Source organism: Sarcophilus harrisii, chromosome 4 (genome assembly GCF_902635505.1).
Source record: "Sarcophilus harrisii chromosome 4, mSarHar1.11, whole genome shotgun sequence".
NCBI lineage: Eukaryota > Metazoa > Chordata > Mammalia > Dasyuromorphia > Dasyuridae > Sarcophilus > Sarcophilus harrisii.
The window spans coordinates 221,610,982-221,626,728 of NC_045429.1; the positions used below are offsets into that span (position 1 = coordinate 221,610,982).

General features: G+C 37.8%; 1 protein-coding gene across 1 annotated transcript in view; it reads right to left on the reverse strand.

The window, feature by feature from the left end:
• The window catches only part of NT5E (5'-nucleotidase ecto), an 82,249-nt gene extending 71,791 nt beyond the window's left edge, over nt 1-10,458 (reverse strand). The window contains exon 1 of the mRNA XM_003769260.4: nt 9,705-10,458. Coding sequence (XP_003769308.2) covers nt 9,705-10,100 — 396 coding nt within the window. The 5' untranslated portion in view covers nt 10,101-10,458. The remainder of the gene's footprint in view (nt 1-9,704) is intronic.
• Nucleotides 10,459-15,747: the final 5,289 nt, after the last annotated feature.

Genomic DNA, 15,747 nt, shown 5'->3' on the forward strand with positions numbered 1-15,747 from the left:
GTCAAACTGCCGACTAAAAATGGTTCCTTCCTGAAACCCTCATGAATGCCCTACAAAAACCAGAGAGTAAAAAAAATATATATACACACACATACATAAACCCATGGAGTGCAAATGATAGCTAATGTTTGTTTTGTTCCCTACAGGGCCCAACAAATCTTTGGCAGGAAATGTGCTCAATTTACTCAATTTATGCCGTGGCCAAGGCCATGCTCCAGGTAGTACAATGATGGCAATTATGGCAGTCCTAAAGGACAGGACTTATTTTTGTTCTAGTATCCCCAGAAAGCAGCACACAGAGAATATTTAATTAGAATTTCAACTGAAAAACAGCTCCATCAAAAGCCTATGAAACTGTAACTGCTTAACTAAGGGGCTAGATACAGGGGTCCTCAAACTACAGTCCACGGGCCAGATGCATCAGCTGAGGATGTTTATCCCCCTCACCCAGGGCTATGAAGTTTCTTTATTTAAAGGCCCACAAAACAAAGTTTTTGTTTTTACTATAGTCCGACCCTCCAACAGTCTGAAGGACAGTGAACTGGCCCCCTATTTAAAAAGTTTGAGGACCCCTGGGCCTAGAATTTCTAAATTTTCACCACTGGGAAAGCTTATTTTTGGGTCTCATGGCACCCAGAGTTCATTTATGAGGTAAGTCAAGGACACTGTCAGAAACTGGTTGTTGAATTTCTAACATTCATAGCTAGATACACCGGGTATTAAGTTATAATGAATAATTATTTTGATTAAGAGGCCACCCACAAGCTATGGAATGGAAAACATTAATGTGAAGCCAGAAAAGATGAATTTGAATCTTGGCTTGCCTTCTACTAAGTGAGTAGCTGAGTGAGCTTAAAAAGTTGTTTGCCTCTCTGGATCACATTTTCCTGATCTATAAAGTGAAAATGGAAGATTGGCGAGTAGCCAAAGTCTTAACCAGTTCTAAATGTTATGCTTCCTTTGATTCCCCATCTGGAGTCCAGATCTCAGAAAGCTGGAATTCAGTGATAATTTTTAGAGGGAAGAGAAGAAAGGGTGGTAACAAATATAATAGGGGTGTGTGTGTGTAAATGGAAGATGGGATGAAGTTATTAGTAGCTACTTAGATAGAGAAAGTAGATGCAAGATTTGGAAATGGGATAGGTAGGAATGGTGTAGTGGTCTTTGACACATATGGGTGACCCTGGACTTTTTAAGATTATCAGTTGCAGAGAAGTTACCAACCTGCATTGAAAAAGAAGCTTCCTCACCCCGGGCTTCCTATACCAGTGAAATCACAAAGCTTCAGAAAAAAAAAGATTTAAGAGATATTATGAAGTTCAATACATTCATCTGTACTATAATCACGTCTAAATAGAATCAGTTCATCAGCAAGCATTTATTAAATACATAGATATATGTCAATACATTGATAACTATTAAACATCAGAGAACCAAGCAATGACATGAATAAAGACATAGATGATACATTTCTCAAATCTGCACAAATGGCACTGACTGCTATTAGGGGAGATTATTGACAAGATCCAAAAAGCTTCTTACAGGCTGGGGAATTGAATTGAATTCTATAAAATGAAATTCAGTAGGAATAAATGTAAAATATTACATTTGAGTACAAAAAAATCAACCTTGCCCAAATCTCTCCCCACTCCAATCTGTTCTCTATCCAGCTATCAAATTGATCTTCCTAAAACTCAGATCTGACCATTCCCCTCCTCACCTCTCATATATTCCATAAACTCAAGTGGCTTTCTTTTGCCTGCAGGATCAAATATAAAATCCTTCAGTTATTCATAACCTAGTCCCTTCTCATCTTTCTAGTCTTTTTACACCTTATTCAATACTATATCTACAATCCAAATATAGTAGCTTCCTTGCTGTTCCTTATACAAGATACTCTATCTCCCAAATCCAGGAATTTTCACTGATTCTTCCCCAAGCTTGAAGTTTTCTCCCTCCTCTTCTTAGTCTCCTGGCTTTCCTGGTTTCTTTTAAGTCTCAACTAAAGTTCTACCTTCTGTAAGAAACCTTTCCCAGTTCTCCTTAATCTTAGGGCCTTCTCTCTGAGATTATATCCAATTTATCCTGTGTAAACATAGTTGTTTGTATGTTGTTTTCTCAATTCAAATAGTGGGCTCCTCAAGGGTAAGGACTATTTTTGCCTTTGTATTCTAGCACTTAGCACAATACTTGGCACATGTTTAGACATCATTTGTTCTGGGGGAAAAAGATGTTTTAGTGGAATTCAAGCTTGATATGAATCAGCAAGATGATGTGGGCCTCCCCAAAGCTAATACAAACTTGGATTATGTTCTATGCAGCAGAGCTTTCGAGAATAGGGAGTTGATAATGTCACTTCTACTCAAACTTCCTCTATAATACTGTGTTCAGTACTAGGTCCCATAATTAAGAAATACATCAACAAACTGGAGAAAGTCCAGATGAGGGCAGAGCCAGAATAGTAAGAGGCCTTGAGTTTATGACATGTGAAGATGGAGTAAAGAAAATGGACATGTTTAACCTGGGAAACAAGATACAGGGAGGAAGATCTGAGATCTGTCTTTACATATCTGTAGAGTTGTCATGTGGGCAAGGGATAAAACTGGGCAGAATGAGGGATACTGGATAGAAAGTAAACACACGCAAATATGGGCTTCATAGCAGGACAACTTTCTTCCAATAAATTTGCCAAAGTGAAATGATATTACTCTCCTATTATTTAATATATTACTCTACTAACCTAGAGGTTAAATGATCACTTAGGTAAATTATAGGAGGGAATTCCTTTTTTTTTTTTTTTAATTTATTTAATAGCCTTTTATTTACAGGATATATGCATGGGTAACTTTACAGCATTAACAATTGTCAAACCTCTTGTTCCAATTTTTCACCTCTTACCCCCCACCCCCTCCCCCAGATGGCAGGATGACCAGTAGATATTAAGTACCTTAAAATATAAATTAGATACACAATAAGTATACATGACCAAACCGTTATTTTGCTGTACAAAAAGAATCAGACTCTGAAATATTGTACAATTAGCTTGTGAAGGAAATCAAAAATGTATGTGGGCATAAATATAGGGATTGGGAATTCAATGTAATGGTTTTTAGTCATCTCCCAGAGTTCTTTCTCTGGGCATAGCTGGTTCAGTTCATTACTGCTCCATTGGAAATGATTTGGTTGATCTCGTTGCTGAGGATGGCCAGGTCCATCAGAACTGGTCATCATATAGTATTGTTGTTGAAGTATATAATGATCTCCTGGTCCTGCTCATTTCACTCAGCATCAATTCGTGTAAGTCTCTCCAGGCCTTTCTGAAATCATCCTGTTGGTCATTTCTTACAGAACAGTAATAGGGAATTCCTTTTTGTGTATGAGGTAGACTTACTGGCTCTTGAAATTTCTTCCAGTTTTCAAATTTTGTCATTCCATGATATCTAAACATTAAGTCAAGAAGCATTCTAAAGTGTATGATAAAGACATATATCATTCATAGATCTGTTCCTTCCATACATTATTTCATTTAGAAAATTCTTTAAATAGCCACTTTGTACTAAATACTGGGAGATATAACAAAGATAAGCCAAGGCCACAGCTCTTATGCTACATATAGTACAAAAGATAGCTATACAATAAGATATATTTGTAAGCAAAAACCAGAGACCAGAAAGGGCCTCTCCAGTGTGTGTGTGTGTGTGTGTGTGTGTGTGTGTGTGTGTGTGTGAAGGATGTGGGAATCTTTAAATTTACACTCAGATAGCCAAAATACAAAATGTAGCCAAGTTGGTTGCTGACAAAAATCACAATTTGCTTAAAAATGCCTCTATAACAATTAATAGTAAATCATGCTCTGGAGATAATGGACATTAGAAACAAGTGCCCCAAAATAAAGGAGTTTTGTCTGTTTTATCGAGGGTTCTCATTAAGAGTGGGCAGGGCAAAAAATATGATTTGATGGAATGACCAGGAAAAGTGTGTGTGTGTGTGTGTGTGTGTGTGTGTGTGTGTGTGTGTTCACACAGGCATACCTGTTGGTATGAAATATTCTTAAGACAAAGGGAAATTGGACAAATTATAGGCAAAAATAGAGGTAGAACTTTGGGGTTTCTTTAATATTTATTTCTCTCATTATGCTTTGGAGCATTTGATAGCTTGAAATTCTTCCTTTAAAAACTGCCTTTTCTTGTCCTTGGAGTATTTATCAGTTGAAGGAATGGAATTTAGTTTTATAATTTAGTTTTATAAATTTGAATCAGTTTCTTATCTATCTTGGAAATGAAACTTTTATTATTTTATTTACTTATTCATTTTTGTGAGGCAATTAGAGTTGCATCTTGCCCAGGGTTACACAGCTAGTAAGTGTCAAGTATTCTGAGGCCTAATTTGAATTCAGTTCCTTCTGACTCCAGGAATGGTACTCTTCACTGTGCAACCTAACTTACTCTGAAATAAAACTTTGGTCAGAGAAATTTACTGCAAAAAGTATTTCCTATCTCTTCCCCTTATAATTGTAGTTGCATTGGTTTTGTTTGTGTAATAGGTATTTTTAAATTTTATGCGCTCAAAATTGTACATTTTATCTTTGTGCTCTCTAGTCATGCTCTGTTCTCCTATCCATATATCTGAAAGATAATTTCTTCCTTGTTTGTCTACTGAATTTATAATGTCATTTTTTATGTCTGAATTGTATGCCCATTTTAAAAATTTTTAATAGCTTTTTATTTACAAGTTATATGCATGGGTAATTTTACAGTATTGACAATTGCCAAATCTTTTGTTCCAATTTTTCCCCTCCTTTTCACCACTCCCTCCCCTAGATGGCAGGATGACCGTTGTATACCCATTTTTAATATTTTTAAAAAAATGTTTCCCCTCTGCTCAAAAAATTATCAAACTGTGCATATCCTTTGATCCAGCAGTGTTACTACTGGGCTTATATCCCAAAGAGATTTTTAAAAAGGGAAAGGGACCTATATGTGCAAGAATGTTTGTGGCAGCCCTTTTTGTAGATGCCCATCAATTGGAGAATGGCTGAATAAATTGTGGTATATGAATATTATGGAATATTATTGTTTGGTAAGAAATGACCAACAGGATGATTTCAGAAAGGCCTGGAGAGACTTACATGAACTGATGCTGAGTGAAATGAGCAGGAACAGGAGATCATCATATACTTCAACAACAATACTATATGATGATCAATTCTGATGGACATGGCCATCTTCAGCAATGAGATGAAGCAAATCAGTTCTAATGGAGCAGTAATGAACTGAACCAGCTACACCCAGTGAAAGAACTCTGGGAAATGACTAAGAACCATTACATTGAATTTCCAGTCCCTATATTTTTGCCCACCTGCATTTTTTGATTTTCTTCACAGGCAATTGTACAATATTTCAGAGTCCAATTCTTTTTGTACAACAAAATAACAGTTTGGACATGTATACTTATATTGTATTTAATTTATACTTTAATATATTTAACATGTATTGGTCATCCTGCCATCTAGGGAAAGGGGTGGGGGAAAGGAGGGGAACAATTGGAACAAAAGGTTGACAATTGTCAATGCTGTAAAATTACCCATGCATATAACTTGTAAATAAAAAGCTATTAAAAATTTAAAAAAAAAGTTTTTCCCAGGCTTGGAGTTAGGAAAATTCCTTTGTCTGAGTTTAAATCAGGACTCAAACACTTACTAGTTATGTGACCCTGAATAAGTCACTTTACCTTATTTGTCCCAGTTTCCTCATGTAAAATGAGTTTGGGAAGGAAATGGAAAACTAGTCTCTTTAGAAAGAAAATCCCAAATGGGTCATGAGGCATCATACATGACTGAAATAACTGAACAACATCTATTTATTTGGAGCTTTTCATGGTTTATGTAGTGAGATACTGATCTATACCCAGTTTCTGCTAGATTGTTTTCCAATTTTCCCATCAGTTTTTGCCATATAGTGAGTTCTTTCCCCAGTAAATGGGGTCTTAGGATTCATCAAATACCAGATCACTGAAGCAAACATAAGTGTGGGTTTCATGGAGCACAGATTTAGAAATACTAGTTTAAACAATGGTTAGTTGAGAGCAACATCTTGAAGAAATAAACACAAAAAAGAGTAGATCAGTCCTCATTAGGAAACATAAATCACAGTACAAGTAGATCAAACATAGGGAGAAAAGATGAAAATAATGGAGATGGTGGATGCCAAAGTAAAACTTGGCCAACTTCATAATTTGACTGAGGCCTGATCCAGCTTCCACCAAAATATCTAGTAAGAAACTCTCATGGTATATCAAACCTTTGATTATCATCTTTCCTTTGCCATTAGTTTGTGAGGATATTTATAGTATGGTACTTTGCAGATGAAAGTAGTGAATTTTTCTAACCTGTGGTAAAGCCTCCAGTTCTTTACCTTATCTTATGGCTGGGATAAGAGAAGAGTCAAAGAGTCTGAATTTAAAGCTGCCTTGAACAAGCCAGTACTTCCCATGATAATGCCTGGATTATAATGTGCAATTGCTCAAGAATTCATTCATTCACCTTGGATAGACATTGCAGATGGATAATGAGCTAGATCCAGAATTGAAAAGGAAGTCAATAGGCAGAAACCAGGATATTTCCTAAGATCCCCAAGTTGTTCACTGCTACAAAAGCAGTACATTTTAGTACCAATATTTTCCCATTGAGTCTTTACAAATTGTGGGAACATCATAATCTGAAGGATTAAAATCACAGGTGATCCAAAAGGCAATAGAAAGACAAATAGAACAAAAAGTCACAACCAGAACCCAGATAAGGAAAATCAGGAGCAAACAGAAACTGTCTGTCTCATCCAAGATTGTAGAAGAAAACAGTCTGGTGCTGGCACTGAATCCCAAACCAAAGGCTAAGGCAAGAGATAGGAAGAAAAAGAAGATGTTAGAACATTCTGAAGAAATATTAGGAGTAGGTCTAGAAGCAAGGTCTTCTGACTTTAGAGTCATATTCTTCCTACTATTGTTAGAGGTCATTCTCTGCCTAACCTTATTCACTAAATGAGCACATATTCTCAGTCAAACTTTGACTGTTAAAGATCTAAGCTTAAAAAACCCCCAAGATATCCCATTCCATTTAGGGTCATCTCCAGTTGTCCTGATCTATATCTTGTCACTGGACTCAGATGGCTCCAGAGGAGAAAGTGAGGATACTAACTTTGCACAGCCCTCCCTCACTTAAATCCAATTTACTTGCTTGTCATGGCATCACCTCTCTAATGTCATGGTCCTCTTTGAGAATGAAGGACAAACAACAACAATAATTTTTCTACTATATTAAGTTGAGAAGATTTGACTTCATCAATATTGAGGTAAGCAGATCTAGGAGAATAATTTATATGGCAACTACAGTAATATTAAAAAAACAAAACAAAACAAAAAACACCAAACAACTGTGAACTGCTTAAGAATTCAGATCAATGGAGTGTCCATTTATGACCTAAGAAGATAGATGGTTAGCAAGCTTCCTATCTCTTAACAGAGGTGATGGACTATAAGTATAGACAAGATAGATACAGAGTATCCTAAGAGTTTTCTTGAAGTTTTAAGATTTAATTGCTTTTGGGACACTGTATATTCAGACATGCTGATTTGTGTGGTATATTTTAAAAAAACATTTTATAAGATGGCTTACTTACAAATTGAACAAATTACTGAATTATATTACAGGAAAATTTGTTCCATCTTATACTAGAATACCAACACCTTGTGGTAAAAGCCCGACATCTAAGGTTAATTGAATTTCCTAGCAACAACATTCTAAAACAGTTCCAGTATATTTCCCAATGCCAATCCAATTATTTTGAGTACTATGGGAAATAAGGAAATTCCAGGATAACAAAAAGTATTTGAATATTCCCTTGAAGTTTCTTATAATCATCTTCTGACAGGGATTTTATCACCATCACCCAGATGCCTCTTCTATAAACAGATCTGACTTATCAGTAACTTTTTAGCAGGTTCCTTTATTTGACTTAGGGACTTGAAAATGTATCACAAAGTACTCTGTTTCTACAACAATATAGCTATTTGCTCCACAAAAAAGGAAACAACAATTTGTTCTTCCATTTTCAAAGGAAATGAGCATAAAGGCTTAGAAGCAAGGTCAGGTTACTATTCACGTTTCAATAATGTTTTGTGGTTCTCAAAGTACTTATCTCACATTAAGTCCAAAGTTTATCACTGTCCTGAAGTCAGAAATACCAGAGTTCAAATCTAGCCTCAGGAATTCCTAGCTTTGTGACCCTAGGCAGAATGGATAAAGCCATTTAATGTCTGTTGGCCTCAGTCTTCTCAACTGTAAAACAGGGATAATAAGAGCATCTAATTCCAAGGATTGTTGGAAGGATCAAAGGAGATATTTGTAAATCAACAACTTGTCTGCAACATATTGTCTTAAAGTTGCCAGGGACCCCTGCACAGTTAAGCAACTTGCCAAGAAAGTGCCAGAAGCAGGGCTTTCTCCCATACTCCTAGGTTAGTTATATTACTCTGCCTGTCGCATTTTGTAAATATATCAGAGATACACATTTATATTTTCATGTGTTCACAAAAACATATAGATGCTAGGCAGCATAGTGGATAGAAAGCAGTTGTCCAAAGATTAGTAAGAACAGTTCAAATTCTTACTAACTATACAGCCGGGTAAAAAAAAAATTATTGTTTGCCTCAGTTTCCTCGTTTGTAAAATGGGGGTAATGAGAGCACCTATCTTACATGGTTGTGCAGGTCAAATGAGCTATCAGTAAAGCCCTTTGCAAATATTAACATACTATATAAAGGATACTAGCTATTATGTTTAAATACCTTCTCTAAAGTCCTCTTTTACAGCTCCTATCATAGCAAGTAGACGACCTCAGGTTAATGGAAGGTTTTGCCAGCAGAAGGGCAAGGGTGACAGATTTTGCTAAGTCAGAAAGGCTTTGAGCATAGTCTCCAGTGAAGCGGTTACTTTTTTCAAGAAAGGGTGAACTTAGTTTAATTACAGAAGAATCATCATCTGATCGTTGGCCATCAGGTGCCTTTTTTGTTTTTGTTTTTGATTCTCATTAAGCAACTCAGGAAGATTAACTACCTAACAGCACAAAAAAATTTAGTGATTTGCGTGGGTGGAGAGACTTCTCCACAGGTAATAGCTAAAATTTATAGAGCAAGGTTTGCTATATTATCTCAGAATTAAAAAACAAACAAACAAACTCTTAAGTATCCTTAGTTATATCAAACTGTGAGTTCCAGGACAGGGGCTATCTTTTGCCTTTGAATCCGAAGCGAATAATACAATGCCTGGCACACAGTAGGCACTAATAAATGCCGGGTTGCCAAATGAATAGCTTTTTAAATTTAACCGAAACAAAGCCAAACGAAATATTGAGTCACTCTTAAGCTTCCCATCCCTCCTAGCCTTCCCAACCCTTTCATTTTAATCTCCATCCTTGGGCTAAGCTGTATTTAAAAATACCTTCGCTGGGGAAATAAACTGTTGACCACCTTTCAAAGATTAAGTTCTGAGCAGCTTAGCCTCGGTCTCACCCAGAGTCTGCACGGAAGCTTATTGGTTCTACACCGGATACCTCTCAGACTCCCCTGCCTCCTCTCAGTAGTTGCAGGACATGCATAATTTTGTTGGTGCTCCTCCAACTCCCGTTACAGACAAGCATTATTCCTCTTACCATAGCATCGTAACCCAAGGCATTCATGAAATGAGCCACCTCGGTGCCCTTGTACACGGTGAACCAGACCGTTCCCTGATATTGGTCCCCGGCATCCAGTAGCAGCACGTTGGGCTCGCTTTGGCGGATTTCCTGGACCTTGGTGTGCAAACGGGCCACGCCGCCCACGCACTTCGAAACGACCTTGCATTTGCCAGAATCATCGCTGGTCTGCTCCAGCCGGCTGTGCAGGTCATTGGTGTGCAGGATAGTGAGCTTCCAGGAGCTCGCTCCGGGACATAGCAGAGCGTGTAGAAACAGCAGCGGCAACAGCCGGTACAGCGCGAACCGCGAGCCTCGCGCGAGGCAACTGGGACTCGCGACTCTGGCTCTGGGGAATCCCGGGATTTGGAACATCCCTGTCACACTCGGGAGATGCTCCCTTCTGCGCGCTGTCCTCAAGCGGCCCCAGAGGACTGCGGGGCAGCCCTACTGCTTCAGGGTACAGGGGCGGAGCGAAGGCGCCTCGCCTCAGAGAAGAAGCTAGACAGCTCTCTTCTTTCTCCTCCTCCTCTTTTCCCACTGGGGATCCGGGGAGAGGGAGGAGCACCGTCCCCTATCCCCAGCCTGGCCGGGGACAAAATGCACTCGCAGTCTTTCTCCACCTGGCTCCGCCCGCCCGCTCGCCGAAGCGAGCAGAGCCGGAGGCTGGGCGGTGAGCCGGGATTGGGGTTGTACCGTGGCCTGGGCGGGTTCCAACTGGGGAGAGTTTGTTCCCAGCCCAGAACTGCTGCGGGCTGAAAGGAGGTGGAGAGAAGGAAACCGGAGCGCCCCCAGGCTCAAACTTAAAACTGGTACACTCGCCTCTACTTTCTTAGAATGATCCGGTGTGTAGGTGTGAACGTGGGTGTGGGCGTTCGAAAGCAGGGAATGGAGGGGAACCTCTCCACAAGCGCACCCTAAGTAGCGTCAGTCCTATTCTTGGCAGCATTTCTTTACTCTTTGACAACGCGGGTTAAATTTATGGAGGAACTGTAGGGCCGTGCATGCATGTCATAAGCAGAAAGGAGACAGATCTGTGGCTGCCAACTCTGCTTTGGCTAAGCAAATAGATCGGATGGTATTTATATATTTTTGACCACAATGTATGATGAGGTGGGGAAAGCAATATCTAGTTCAAAATAAACATGTTACAAATTCACAATGGCCATTCTCTTTGCCAAAAAGAAGGTTTATTTTGGAGAAGAGTTTATAAACAAAAATAAGAGTTAAAATAGACACCAGGTACGCTAAATATGAATTCTCTTTGCTAAAAGGAAGGTTTATTTAGAAAAAAAAATTAACAAAATAGGAGGTAAAATAGGCAGCAGGTGTGGTAAATATGAAATAGAGTTCGGAAAACATATAGTTCAAAAGGAAGTTGGAAAAAGTCTTTAAAGGAATATGCCATGAGGCCTAAGCATGCCATTTACTGTTAAGTTAGATCCATAGAGCTGTTTAGCAAATTAAAGTAAATAGACTAGCTAGAGTAAGGAGAAAGGCGCCATTAGAGGGAAGGCACTATGAGAAGGGAGAGAGGAAAAACCTCATAATGAACTTGGTCCTGAAAAGGACTTAGCAAATCTCTCCATCATAAGCAAATCTTTCACTGGGAAAAAAATAGCCTTGGCGATTTCTCAGGGAGAAGTAAAGGCGGGAGGGAGGGACTCAGAGAGAGAAAGTCAAAGAGAGAGGAAGTGCCGGGGAGCTCAAAGGTGGAAGAATTAAGCAGCCAGATGGAGCTCACCTGGCAGATCAGGTCACAGACCCAAGATATGCTAATCAATATCTCAAAGGTTGTTTAAAGAAGCGTTGTAGTTTGGGATAGACAAAAGAGTCCCACCTTCACAATCACTCTGTACCTACTGGATAGTCTGGGATTTGGTTACATCTGATAACAGCCAGATGGGCTTCTTCCTGACAGGGCATGATAGCCAAAATCTCACATCTGCTTCCCTGAGCTCCCAGCCATTCCTAACCATTCTGTGTTCTGTGGAAGTGCTAAAGGCAGCTCTATGCAGTTGGTGCTGATTGGTGCATGTTACTTAATACCTCAGATTTAGTTTCCTCATTTGAAAAACAGGAGTAATAAAGCAGCCCTACTTTACCTCCTAGACTTGCTGTGAGGAGTAAATAAAATAATACAGGGTCGAGTACTCTGCAAACTTTATTATGATTATCAGCATTGTCGTCCATTATTATCATTATCTTTTGTACACTCCCAGGACCAATACAGGAAGACCATGACTCACTGCCACACAATAATAAGGAATTTAAACATCATCCAAATATTTGCTTGCCTCAGGGTAGATTTTAAACTGATGGGGAGCTGACTATTGAAAATTAATATAGCACTAATGGAAGTGGACAAGTAAGTGACAAATATGTAATTATTCCACAAGCTGAGATAGAATCAATTGAGGTTTAGTCAACCACAGTTCCAAAGGGCTCATGATGAAATGTTTTTACTCAGTTTCAGATATCTGATTGAAGATTGAAGCATATTTTATTTTCTCTTTTTCCCTCCCTCCTTCTGTTTTGCTTGACTATACATATTTGTAACTTAACTATACATATTTTTGTCCCATTCAATGGGAATGGGACAAAAAAAATTAAATAAAACTGAATTTAAAAAAAAATTCAGTCAGCATTAGAAATTTCCAAAAGCTTTTTTTTGGTCTGATTTTCAGAGTCATTCTATTTCTATCAATTCATGAAGAAACAAAAGGTTGAAAGGGAGATAAAATAGTTACGGTCCAAGTGGAATTCTTCAAGTTTTAAGGTCAGTCAGGTTTCTTTGACATCTAGTTTTCTGGTCAATAAAATATCTATGGGACAACACAGTATCGGTATTGTATCTTGATATTTTGGAGAGGAGAAAGAAATATACATGTCTGTCTTAAAGAAGCTTGCTCTCTAATTTGGGGAATAAAATTAAGTTGCTGAAATGATTAAAGAACAAATTAAATGCAAAATATTAGTTCCTTAGGTGGCCTCCTCACATTGAATTCCTTATCATTGAAAATCTACAATGGGATGTTACAATAGCCAGTCAGTTATTGAGAATATTGTAGAACAGTCCTTGAACTTGTTATAAAAATATTTTGATAGTTGTATTTCAACAAAACTAATTTTCTTTGTAAACTCATATATTTTACATTATATATTTAAAAGCATTATTTTGAGATTTTACTTTTTTCCCTCTGAGACTATCCCTGATTTATCCTGCATATATCTTGTTTTTATAGAATTTTGCATGTTTTCTCCCCCATCAGACTGTGGCCTCCTTGACAGCAGGGATTGTCTTTTACCTCTCTTCGATCCCTAGTGTTCAATACAGTGTCTGGTGCCTAATAAATACCTATTGACTGACTAAAAAGTTTTCTATGACACACAAAATGGTTAAAAACATTTAGAGGTTATTTCTAGAAGGGGTGTTTCAGGTAAAGGTATTTATTGAACTAGAGTAAACTTGAAGTTCTTCTTTTATAAATGAGGAGATTTAGGCATAGAAAATTTAAATGAATTATCCAAGGTCATACAGGTAGTAAGTGGTAAAACCAGGGTTAGAAATACAAGTTCAGTTTTTACCAATTGCACCATGTAGAGGGCCAGTATTGAAAAAGTCCATAAACAGCAAGACTCCTGACCAGGTCTTACTTGAGACCTACTCTCTTACAGTGAACTATTCAAACTACATGAGCTCACCATCTCTCTCACAATTGTAAAAAACATGCTTGGTAAATTCAGAATCAATTATCTTGATGGAGAATGCAGGAGACTGGAACAAAACATTTTAACTATACGATGAATCAAAGACATACTTGGTAAATTTAGGATAATTTTGACAGGAACAAGGCATTCTTTACTATACAATGAATCAAAGGCACACTTGAGGTAAATACATTAGTATGGTAATTTCTGTTCAGTATTGATAAATATCACAACCATTTACAATTCTGTTGATGTTGATGAGCTTCACAATTATGCTATTTACAATTCTGTGTTGATAAGCATCTTGGTATTGACAGTTAAGGTGGATACAGAAATGCCCTGGAAGCTAGTAATTTTGTAATACTAATCTAAAAGCTATATAAACACTGATACTCATATTAATAAATGGAGACTGTGAAGCATAATTTCTGCCTGGCCTTGGATATTCATTCATACTCTCAATATTTCACTGGAGCTGGACCCCAACAAGCACCACATGCTTTCCTTGTTGTAAGACTTAAGAGTCTCTTTGATAATAGAAGTTCAGAGGTGGAATAGATCTGCTCCTATTAGGATAGTCAGGACGTTTCTTGTAAGAGGTAAAACTTGAGATGGGCCTCTTAAGAGCTGAATGACCTTTAGTAGAAGAATTCATATTTTATGTAGCATTTTACAAACAGCTTTTCTCCTATCAATGCAAACCACCATCTTCTCAGAATTTTAATGCTTAGAGCACTGTAGTATTTAAGTGACTTCTTTAGGGTCATATATCCTCTAAGTATTAGGGCCTTAGATATAGCATTGGGCATAGAATCTTCTTCCTGAGTTCAAATTTGGCCTCTAACACTTAACTAACTTGGTGACCCTGAGCAAATTACTTAAGCCTGTTTGCTTTTGTTTCTTCATTTGTCAAATGAACTGGAGAAGTAAATGGGAAATGACTCCAGTTTTTTTGCCAAGAAAACCTCAAATGGAGTTATGGCGAGTTGGATATAATCAGAATAGCAAAAAATCAGAGGCACAACTTAAGACTCGGTTTTCCTGATGGCAAAGTCATCTCAGCATGTACTTTTTCAAACTGGCTTTCAGGGCTAGGGCTAGAAATCAAAGGACAAAAATGAGACAGTCAATCTCCTTCCTCAATGAGTTTACAGTCTACTGGAGGAATGTTCATAGATAAGTAAATACAATATTATGTATGAGTGTGTGTGTGTAATATAGCATGATTCATCTGGGCAGAGTAGAATCAGAAAAGACATGAATGCATTAGCATTTGAACTAATTCTTGAAGGCAACAAGAGATTCCAATAAAATGAAGAGAAAGAGCATTCTAGGCCAGAGGTACATGATTCTGCATGTGTATATGTATCACTGAGCTCTTCTAAAGATTAAGTAACTTATTTTACATTTATCTATAATCTAGAATCATCTAAAAGCCTTTCAGTTGAATACCTGGTATACAAAAATGATCCTTTATGCATATTCTAAGACCTCTTAACCCTAAAATTCCTTTGGTAGTTTACCCTTCTCACATTCCCTGGACCTTCACTTAAATTGTAAGTCTGTGAACAGTGGGAAAAATATTGAATTAGAAATTAGAAGATCTGAATTCTAGTCCCAGCTTTACTATATTCTTTGAAAAAGTAACTTAACCATTTTGATCATCAGTTTCCTGATCTATAAAATGGAGATTGTAAGTTTGGAGGAAACATCCTCCCAAGAGAAAAGTAACCTTAAAAATCGAAAAAATAACTACAGTTTTCAGTGGTATGTAAATAGATGCCCCCAGGTCAACAAGAACTGGAGTAGCCTTACTGATTTCTATTTTGAAGAAGACCCCTACTACCTTAGAGATTTCCTGCCCAGGATAGCTGAAGATTAAAGATAAAGAAAATATTCCATTGCAATAAACCCTAATTTGGCAACTGTGGAGACTCCAAGGTTATCTGTCCTATTCTCCTTCAAGTCACCTGACATCTTGTCTGATTAAGAAAGGTGACTGAGCAGCCTCACTTAATAGGCTTCTTTTTCAGTTTGTAATGTCACCTTAAGACTGTGTGTGTGTCTGTGTGTGTGTGTGTGTGTGTGTGTGTGTGTGTGAGCGGGAGCGCTTGCAATTGCTAGCGCTCACATGTGTTTGTATCTCCCTTGTTCTGAATTGTTGCTGTGTCCCTGGTAATTGTCATCAATTGATGCTAATTGACTTGTTATCTTTTAGCTTTGCCTCTTGATTAATTGTCTTACCTGTCAAATGAAGCAAGGTGGAAAGAATTACTCTTTAGGAAGATGTTAGGGCCTCTGAGTTGAGGAA